This window comes from Oryzias latipes, chromosome 7 (assembly GCF_002234675.1).
Source record: "Oryzias latipes chromosome 7, ASM223467v1".
Taxonomy (NCBI): Eukaryota; Metazoa; Chordata; class Actinopteri; order Beloniformes; family Adrianichthyidae; genus Oryzias; species Oryzias latipes.
Window position 1 is genome coordinate 19,104,393 of NC_019865.2, and position 10,721 is coordinate 19,115,113.

Here is a 10,721-nt window from a genome sequence, read left to right on the forward strand (position 1 = left end):
GACTCAGTTCTAGGAGTATGGAACTGGAAGTCAGTAAGATAACAGAGGCATTCTCCTGCGTAGGAAATAGATAAACCTAGATCGGAATTTCCACCCGGTTGGTTTTTTAACTTTGTTATGAAACCAAAAGTTTTTGACCAGCAGATGTCTGAAGAAAACTAACAAATGAATAGTTCAGAAATGTACCTGATTGGGTTTGTTTTTTATATAAATAAATAAATTATTTAAATACTTAACCTTTTAATTTTTTTTTTTTTTTTTTTACTTTGTCATTCATGTGAATAGATGCTAAGTCTACAGATCAGGAGGTGGAGTAGATGAATACGTTTGTAGTTTGATTCCCATCTTTATCATTGTGTCCTTCATTAATATGGATGTGAAAATGTGACAAGCTTTCAGGACTTCCTCCTGCCCTTGTTTCCATGAATTGTTTGGCCATTTCTTTTCTTGAGTAAATCAGGAATTTAGTCCAGACTCCTGTCTGTTTGAATAATAATCATTCTCTGGCTTGGCTTGGATGGATTTGAGTGAATGTTCTGACATGAGAGAACAATATTTTTAGTATTAGTGACTTACAAAAGTGTAAAACTTGATTCAATATGTTATCCTGAAGCTATTCCTTGTAAAATTGTACAAGTACTTGTCGTAAAAGTGTATTGTATTGTGTATTTAAGAATTAATTTATGTACTTTAGCTAAGCATCTTTGAAGTCTGACTCCTCCCTTTGAGGAGCTTATAAAACCAGTTCTCAAACCAGTTTGTTTCAGAATTGGGAAATCCTCTTGGATAAATGTTTTCAACTGATGACCCTTTCTTTAAAAGTTATGCAACGGAAGCACAAAAATGCATCTCTAAATGTTTGTTTGTTTGAAATAACCTGATTTCTGCCTGAGCTGTACGGTGGTGTCGTGGTTAGCACTCTTACTACATAGAAAAAGGGCCCTGGTGCAAATCCTCGCACATCCTGTCCAGAGTGTACTCAATCTTCAGCCGACAGTGGCTGGGACAGGCTCCAGCAACCCTGTAAGTAGCAGGTTTGGAAGATGACTTGATGATTACTGCCACTCTGCTCTCTAAAGGACAAGTATTTTGTGTTTCTTTTAGCTCTGACCATTTGAAAAATTACTATTTTAACTTTGCATTTGCTTTAATCTATAGCATCTAACACGCTTCTCACATGTGAGGACAGTGTGACATTTAGTGATAGGCTTCAGGACAAAATGACCACCAGGCTTCAAATTTGAACTCCTGACCAGCAAACTGGCTGATGGCTGTTCAACCCAGTAAACTAAGGCCATCGCCTCAAGATGCAACAATACGAACTGCTTCACCGTTTTACATGACATGGCTTGGACATGGCCTAAATACTGTGGCTTAGTTCATATTAACGGTTTTTAATATTTAGACTTTTTGTTAAAGTTAATTTGTTTCTGTTAATTAAACAGTTTCAAAACGGAGACCCTACACTAATTTAAAAAAATGATCCATGCTATGTTTTCTAGAGGATCAAATGTAATAGATCTATCTTTTGGCTTGGTCTTCTTAGACTTTTGCTTCTCTCTTTCTTATTCTTCCTATTCCAGCAGCTTTCTATTTTTATCTGTTTCAAACTGAAACAAATTACATTTTTGTATTTCAGTGGTTATATTTCAGATTTTTGCTTCAGATATTTTTTGATCAACTGGTGAAGGCCGAAAATAGAAATATGTGCGTGCGTAGCCAATTTGAACTCAAATTCAGCACACAGACATACATTTTGATTTCACTGAGGGGTCTGGGATCCATCATTTCTACAAAGTTTCATAAAAAGAATTTTAACTGCTAAATGTATGCATTTTTGCAAAAGGGAAAGTAACTACAAAATACATTCAGAATAATTAATTTATTTTCCATGGAGACTGCTCTTATTTGGAATAACAAATCTTTTTATATCTCAACCACAACCACACTTCTTAATTTAAACAATTTGAGTTTTAAAGTATCTATCTATCTATAGAGTGGCCTTTTCTTGTGGCCAGTCTAAGGCACACCTATGGCAGGCCATTTTAACATCAAAAGGCTAAGTTTGACTATCCGGAATGAACATTGTAGATATCAGCAACGTATTTCTGACTAGTCGTAATTACATTTTGGATAGTTGGAATTGTAATTCAAGATATCTGTAACGTAATTGTGATAGTCGAAACGACCGATAGAGATATGGCCTGCCATACACACCTGTGCAATAATCTTACTGTCTAATCAGCATCTTGATATGGCACACCTGTGAGGTGGGATGGATTGTCTTGGCAAAGGAGAAGTGCTCACTATCACAGATTTAGACAAATTTGTGAACAATATTTCAGAGAACTGGTTATTTTGTGTATGTGGAAAATGTTTCACGTCTTTGAGTTCATACCATAAAATATGGGAGCAATAACAAAAGTGTTGCGTTCATATTTTTGGTCTATCTATCTATCTATCTATCTATCTATCTATCTATCTATCTATCTATCTATCTATCTATCTATCTATCTATCTATCTATCTATCTATCTATCTATCTATCTATCTATCTATCTATCTATCTATCTATCTATCTATCTATCTATCTATCTATCTCAGATAAATGCATCGCGATCGCCACCCTGTGCCCAAAATGAAAAATAAACTGAATTTTATACAGGCATTTAGGTGGACATACATTAAACAATCTGGGTCCTCAGAAAGGTCACGAGATTGCTGGGTAGTGTAGTTGATATTTGCTTTTCATGCACGGATCACCAAAGCACGAAACTTCAACTCCCACGTACCCTTGCGAGGAAAGCTTATTTCGAGCGTTATGGAGTCTTCTTGAATCGTTTCTCTATCGCAGTACGTTTGTTGACAAGTGAAAAGGGTAAGTTAACAATCTGCTAAATATAAAGCCTCTGAGCGGGTTAAACTTATGGTTATCATAATGTGTTTTATATGATGTCGGTGGTGCAGAATTGGAGAGTTAATGTAGAAAGAAGCGGCCTTTGTAGCTAAGTCGTTTGCTAGCTAGTGTGTTACTAGCGCTAACTCGCGCTGGATATGCATAGCAGCAACATTCATTTCCCAAAGATTGAGTAAATCACGTTTCCTTGTCTTTTTTTTTTTAAAATATACATTATTTTTTAAAGTTCCTTTTGCTTTTGTATCTATATATTTTACTCGAAAGTTCAAACTCTAAGCATGTTTTTTTTCTTTTATGATTTACAATTTACATAAGAAATTGTTCTTTTTGTGGGAAAAACAATTCATTTAACTGGAACTTCGTAAAGAAATTGTTGTGAAAAAGCGAAATGTCAAGTTGTGACGCTGATGTATAAAATTTTTTTTTGGTAATGTGAATTTTAATGCAAAATTAATGAGCATTATGTCTTGTTTTCCAGTTAGTGCTTCTATCCATATATGTGAATATAATAAAACAGCACTTTATTTTGATATGTTGCAAAAACAATAAAAAAAATACAGAAACTAACTTTTATGATGTATTTCCCAGGTGATGGTTTTAAAAAAAAGTTCTGCTTACATGTTATTGTGTTTGCAGATGGCAGCTGACTCCACAGATAAGAAAGATGCTGAATCCTCAGCGAGCAAGGACAGGGAGAGGAAACGCAGCCGCTCCCGGGACCGAGATCGCAAAGCGTCTCCACTGCGCAAACGTCATCGCTCTCGCGAACGGAACCGCTCCAAATCCGCAGAAAGGTTGCTACACACGCAGAACTGTGTCAGTGTATCATGGCTAATTGGGTTCACGTTCTAATGTTTTTTTTCTGATTTGTTTTATATTTACAGAGACCGACGCATGAAGGACAGAGACAAGGACCGCGACAGGGATAAAGACAGGGACAGGGGCCGCAAGGACAGAGAGAGGGACAGCCATCGCCGGGATCGCAATAAAAGGTCTAGATATCTCGCAGAGAACACATCATTATTAATATACTGTGAGAGGAAATGGGAAAGGAACTCCCTTTGGCATTCTTGGGTTTGTAGAGACTTACGATGACCCGGAAATGGCTCTAACGGCTTGAGGTTATTTTATTTTTTTATATGTTTTTATCTTTTATAGAAGTCCGTCTCCAAAGTCAAAGGATGGCAGGATGAAGAAGGAAAAAGAGATCAAAACAGAGGAGGAAGAAGAGGAAAATAAAAAGAAAGAAAAGGTTTGATTTTTCTATCTATAAAAAAAACTTGAATAATAATCATTTACTCCACAAACAAGGCAAAGAGGGGCAGACATGGTTGTTTTTTAAGCTTCATTTTTTTAAACATATTTTTTAACCAAGATTTAGGAGTTTGAACAAAGAAAGATCCAAAAGTTTAATTTTTGATTGGGATTTCTTCTTGTTTTTTTAAGTTTCAAAAGTTTTGTGCTGATTTAGAAACAATACTTGAAGTGATGCACTGAACCTGCATTGTGTTGTGGTTCAGGTCCAACCGCTTTCGTTGGAGGAGCTTTTGGCCAAGAAGAAGGCAGAAGAAGAAGCAGAATCCAAGGTTGGATTATTCCCGAGAGAAGTGTTTCTTCTTTCTCATTTTTCTATTGTAAATTTTATTTTTTTGTTTTGTTTTTCAGCCCAAGTTTCTGTCAAGAGCAGAGAGAGAAGCCGAGGCTATAAAGCGCAGGGAGCAGCAGGTGGAGGAGAAGAAGAAATTGATGGAAGACGAGAGGAAGAAGAGGAGGGTGTTTCAGGATATGGGTAGAAAAATGTTGGGTGAGTTTCTAACTTGTTCCTCGAAAACAACCCGGCATTTTACTTTGCTAAAGAGACGTGTTAAAAAAGATGTGGCTGTCTCTCCCAGAGGACCCACAGGAGCGGGAGAGACGTGAGAGGAGGGAACGAATGGACCGAGAGAATAATGGAAATGAAGAGGACGATGAGCGCCTAAAGATGCGGGAGGAGAAAGATAAAACTAAAGAACTCCATGCCATCAAGGTTGGTTGCAATCCCAGTTGCGTCAAATGCTTTGATAAAGACAGGAAGGAAGCAGCTTTTGGGTTGTTTCTCTTAAATATACCTTATCTAGAGGCTTCGGGGTACTTTTAAGAGCAGTTTCCTGGTCTCTGGATTGTTCCATGTACCATAATTTCAGGATTATAAATCGCTATTTTTGTCACACGCTTTCAACCCTGTGGCTTATTCAATGATGCAGCTAATTTATGCATTTTTAAATGCAATTTTTCGAGCAGAAAGGGAAAGCGTGAGGCAGGGGGAATACGGTATATGTGTCGAGGAAGACGCAAGTTTAATGTAAATTCCTGCTTTGTGAATGAATAGCACAAACAGACCCTCATCATGGAAAATGCAAGAAGAAATGCATATGATGCAGCTTTCAAGTTAAAAGCGATCATTAAAAGCAGTGTGAAAAAAATCCACCATCACCAACGGGTTTGGAAAAGGTGGTCTGCTGCATGATGGAGAGGACAGCGCAAGCTCAGGAGAGAATTTGCCTCAGGATGAGAGTGACACTGACAGTGACAACGAAGGAGAGATGGAGAGAGAGTGTGGCGAAGAATCTCTGACGCTATTCCAATCAACACTGAGGAGGAAGACTTCCATGGTTTCAGTGCACAAGTGGCCGCACTGACGGAGCGGACGCCTTCAAGTTACTGCTGCTCTCAGTGACTCTTTTTTTTTTCTCTCTGTGATTTTTACCGGTATGTTTTTTTTACCAGCCCTGTTAGTGCTGTTACTACCATATTGCTGCCGTGTTACTGCCGCGTCACAGGCACTGTTTGGAATAGAGCTGTGACGGTGTGGGATTTTTCATCACTGCGGTGATGAAGCAGCAGGAATTGAGGTGTTGCGGTTTGCCCCTCACACACACACACACACACACACACACACACACAAAATCCCCAGGTGTCGCAAATGAATACCGGTACATGTAATAATTACATCACACGATTCTTTATTAACAAATAACAGTAACTACTAACTAATGAACTAACTATATAGGTGTTGTAGAATGAGTATGTGTGTGTGTCAGCGCGTTGCGTGTGTAAGAGGAAGGAGCGTGAGCAGAGCACGAGTGAGTGAGAGAGCGCTCCCTCTGGCGCTGCACGAATTCTCCCCTTTTTCTTACACACACACGTGGTTTCAGCACATACACATCCTCATTCTGCAGCACGTTTCAATATGGGCACATGCAGGTGCGGCTTATGTATGTACAAAATAGTTTAACCTTTAAAAATGTAATGTGTGCGGCTTATAATCAGGTATGCTCTATAGTTCGGAAATCACGGTACATTCAGCCTTTCTTGTCCAGTCGTTACATTTTTATAGAACTGTTAAAATGATTGACTCTTCTATAGGAACGTTACCTGGGCGGCATCAAAAAACGGCGGAGAACTCGCCACCTCAATGACAGGAAGTTTGTGTTTGAGTGGGACGCTTCAGAAGACACATCCGTGGACTACAATCCCATGTGAGTCTGCAAACCCCCTCCTGTCTCATTCGTTTAGTTTTTAATTTCCATGGCTGTAAAAAAAAATATATATATTTTTTTCCTTTTAGATATAAAGAGAAGCATCAGGTGCAGCTGTATGGGCGTGGCTTCATAGCCGGCATCGACTTGAAGCAGCAGAAACGAGACCAGTCTCGTTTCTATGGCGACCTGATGGAAAAGAGAAGAACTCTGGAGGAGAAGGAGCAGGAAGAGTGAGATAACCATGACACCGTCTGTACTTAAAAAAACTAACCCGAAGAAAAAGAAAGTTACTTGGTGAATAATTAAAATCCTTGATTTTCCTCTCCCTCAGGACAAGGTTGAAGAAGGTGCGCAAGAAGGAGGCCAAGCAGCGCTGGGATGACAGGCACTGGTCTCAGAAGAAGCTGGACGAGATGACGGACAGAGACTGGCGTATCTTCAGAGAGGATTACAGCATCACCACCAAGGGAGGAAAGATCCCCAACCCCATCAGGAACTGGAAGGAGTATGCGCTGCCCGCACACATCCTGGAGGTCATCGACAAATGCGGCTACAAGGTGGGATTATGAGGGCGCCGTCTGTCCTGCCCGAAACCACGGCCTTTGGGGAAAATGTTGATTAAAATCGTGTCCAATTTTTTTATTTTTTAGGAACCAACTCCAATTCAGAGGCAGGCCATTCCTATTGGCTTACAAAACCGTGACATCATCGGTGTGGCTGAGACCGGTAGCGGTAAAACGGCTGCCTTCCTCATTCCACTGCTGGTCTGGATCACCACTCTGCCCAAAATTGACAGGTAAACCTTGAGAAGTGGAACGAACTCGTAAATGTCAACATTTTTGCCCTCTTTTGCCCCTGATTTTCGGTTTTGTCATCTGCCTCTGTCTGTTCTGCCCCTCTGCTCTCCGCATGGCAGGATCGAAGACTCCGATCAAGGTCCTTACGCTGTGATCTTGGCTCCAACTCGTGAGCTGGCCCAGCAGATTGAAGAGGAGACCATCAAGTTTGGAAAACCTCTCGGTATTCGGACGGTGGCGGTGATTGGAGGAATCTCTCGAGAGGACCAAGGATTCAAACTCCGGATGGGCTGTGAGGTATTTGGAAGAGGATTGATTGGAGAAACCGTTGACAGCTAGAATTAAAAGCGAAGCATCGATGTGGTGAAAATTGTCCGTCTTTGCTGAACAGATTGTGATTGCCACTCCCGGCCGTCTGATCGATGTTTTGGAGAACCGCTACCTGGTCCTGGGCCGCTGCACCTACGTGGTTCTGGATGAGGCAGATCGCATGATTGACATGGGCTTTGAGCCCGATGTCCAAAAGATTCTGGAGTACATCCCAGTGACCAATCAGAAACCAGACACTGACGAAGCAGAAGACCCTGAGAAAATGACCATGAACTTTGAATCTGGGAAGCATAAATACAGACAGGTATGCCCGTGTCTCCGCTGTGCTCTGCTCCAGCTGGCATCTTCAGCTCAATCAGCTGTCTTTGTTGATCCCTGCAGACCGTCATGTTCACTGCTACCATGCCTCCTGCTGTGGAGAGGCTGGCCAGGAGCTACCTGAGGCGGGCTGCTGTGGTGTACATCGGTTCTGCTGGAAAACCTCACGAGAGGGTGGAGCAGAAGGTCATGCTGATGTCAGAGGGAGAGAAGAGGTGAGAGCTGGCGCCGACTGTAGAAACGAACATCCTCTTCTCATGGGGTTGCTGAGCGTGTTTGTGTCCCGTCCGTGCAGGAAGAAGATGCTGGAGGTTTTGGCCAGTGGCTTCGAGCCTCCCATCATCATCTTCGTCAACCAGAAGAAGGGTTGCGATGTGTTGGCCAAGTCCCTGGAGAAGATGGGGGTACGTTACCGCACTCAGACCAGCATCAGTTACTGGGTTGATTCTTGGTTTTGTCCTATATATTTTCCCAGAAATTTGCATAAAACCAGTGTGCAGCAATGGTCACTGGCAAGTATTGACCACAATGCATTGTGTTTGAATGTTTTTTTTTTGGGTGTGTTTTATTTTTAATAAACCATCCAAATTTTAATCAGCAACAAGGCAGATTTGAAAATAGTTTTTGTAAAATCTTGTTTATTAGGATTTTTTTTGGGAAAACTGTGACATCGTTCATAAAAATCCTAGTTTTAAAGCCTTGTGCTTTTGTAACTTTGGTGTTTATCATCTTCAGTTATTCGACTTAGGTTATTCTTGGTATTGTTTTTGGGCTGATGACCATCTTTATCTTTTTAGTACAATGCTTGCACGCTGCACGGTGGCAAAGGTCAGGAGCAGAGAGAGTTTGCGCTCTCCAACCTTAAGGCTGGAGCCAAAGATATCTTGGTGGCCACAGATGTTGCTGGTCGTGGTATCGACATTCACGACGTGTCCATGGTCATCAACTACGACATGGCGAAGAACATTGAAGGTAAATGTTTTTTCCCTTGGCTGTTTTATCATTGTTTTTTCAAGAATAACTCACCGTTCTCCTGCCTTTTATAGATTACATCCATCGTATTGGTCGTACCGGTCGTGCTGGTAAGAGCGGCGTGGCCATGACTTTCCTCACCAAAGAGGACTCTGCTGTCTTCTATGACTTGAAGCAGGCCATCCTGGAGAGTCCCGTCTCCAACTGCCCGCCGGAGCTGGCCAACCACCCAGACGCTCAGCACAAACCTGGAACCATCCTGACCAAGAAAAGGCGCGAGGAGACCATCTTTGCTTGATTATTATCTTTTTATGTCAAATGTTATTATAAAAAATAAAAGAAGGAGAAAAAAAAGCCCACTTCAGACCTCTGGGTCATGTCATCCCGGTTTGCATTCAGGATTTTGTGATCAGGTTAGTTATTTACCAGTTTTTTTTCCCCACCTTATTTTTTGTCTCATCAGTGAGCAGGACTCTGATCTACATTGTATACATGTGAAAAATAGCAGTTAGATGTTATGAAAATGAAAATTGACATTTTTTTTTTTTTTTTTAAATAAATGTCTTTCTCCAGACACATGTCTGAATGAATGTTTAAGAAACCTGAGTAGCAGCCCTGGACTAAAGACCCTTGAGCTAATTTATATAAAAACATTTGTATTAGTGATGGCTGCTTCTTTAAACCACAGCTACTTAAAAGAACATCAATGATGTATATGGATACAGAAATAATGGGATTTTTACTTCCTAATGGAAACTTGTTTAAATGTTGGTGGAAAAACACCAAAGTTATAATAAAAAATGTAACAAACTTTCATAGGGCCTTTAAGATGTCAGCACCTAAAACTAAAATGAATCACTGCTAATGAGTCACCTGATCCATACTTTCTTTTCTCACCAAATGAAAAACTAGCATTCATGACTAATGCAATTTAAATGGTAGCATCTACTGAACATTGACTTCAGCTGTTTGCATATTTATTATTAAATTAAGGAATAATTTCAACCATCCTATAAAGATTTTTGTTTGACAGTTAACAAATGTTAGCATGCATAACATGCTGTGCACATAAAGTTCTACATTTAAGGGGAAAAAAGGAAATTTAACACTTAAAGGGAAACCTTACATTTGTTTTTTCAGACTTCAATGGAAGTACAAACATTTAGAAGTTTTTTCGACTTTTTGTTTGCTTCATCTATGTAAAACAAAACAAACTAATTTTAGTCAAATACCATCCTAATCTAATATTAGCGTGATTTTTTTTATAGGCATCAAACAAATCAGCATTTTCTTTTTGAATCAGTAACAGTGTCACATAAAAATGTATCCTAAGGTTGTTGTACATGTCGAAGGAAATGTCTTCCAATCAAAATGGAAGGTTTACACTTTTTTCCTTTGGTAACCATTAGCAAAAGTTACTCTATTTAAGTTTACTTCAACTATACTTAGTCTATACTAAAAGTGAGGCATTATAGTTGAAATTTACTTTTTATATTCTATCTATGCATTATAAAGCTAAAATGCTTTAATTTCGTCTGAAGGATTCAGTTGGTATACTGGTACTTACTATGTAACAGAGATTAGACAGGAATCACCATGGACTATCATGTTTGCAGACGATACTGTGATTTGTAGCGAGAGCAGCGAACAAGTGGAGGAGGTGGAGGTTTGCCCTGGAAAGGAGATGACTGAAGGTTAGCCACAGCAAGATGGAGTACGTGTGTGAATGAGAGGGACCCAAGCGCAAGAGTGAGGTTTCATGGAGATAACGAAGGTGGAGGATTTTACGTATCTATGGTCAACAGTCCAGAGTAATGGAGCATGTGGAAAAAAAGTAAAGAAGCGAATGCAGGCAGCTTGGAATGGT

The 10,721-nt window shown here is 40.0% G+C and overlaps 2 protein-coding genes across 2 annotated transcripts in view; one reads left to right on the top strand and one right to left on the bottom strand.

Moving 5' to 3' along the window:
* Positions 1–2,746: 2,746 nt before the first annotated feature.
* Positions 2,747–9,428, top strand: ddx23 (DEAD-box helicase 23). Its single transcript, XM_004070809.4, has 17 exons — positions 2,747–2,877; positions 3,553–3,710; positions 3,801–3,908; positions 4,075–4,168; positions 4,437–4,502; positions 4,582–4,720; positions 4,809–4,942; positions 6,322–6,434; positions 6,524–6,667; positions 6,769–6,994; positions 7,088–7,233; positions 7,354–7,531; positions 7,626–7,868; positions 7,946–8,097; positions 8,178–8,286; positions 8,680–8,854; positions 8,929–9,428. The coding sequence occupies exons 2-17, from the start codon at positions 3,553–3,555 to the stop codon at positions 9,150–9,152; spliced, it is 2,409 nt and encodes an 802-aa protein (XP_004070857.1). The 5' UTR covers positions 2,747–2,877; the 3' UTR covers positions 9,153–9,428.
* Positions 9,429–10,426: 998 nt separating this feature from the next.
* Positions 10,427–10,721, bottom strand: part of LOC101157698 (voltage-dependent L-type calcium channel subunit beta-4) — a 32,203-nt gene continuing 31,908 nt past the window's right edge. The window contains exon 14 of the mRNA XM_020704349.2: positions 10,427–10,527. Within this exon, the coding sequence (XP_020560008.1) occupies positions 10,459–10,527 (69 nt within the window). The 3' untranslated portion in view covers positions 10,427–10,458. The remainder of the gene's footprint in view (positions 10,528–10,721) is intronic.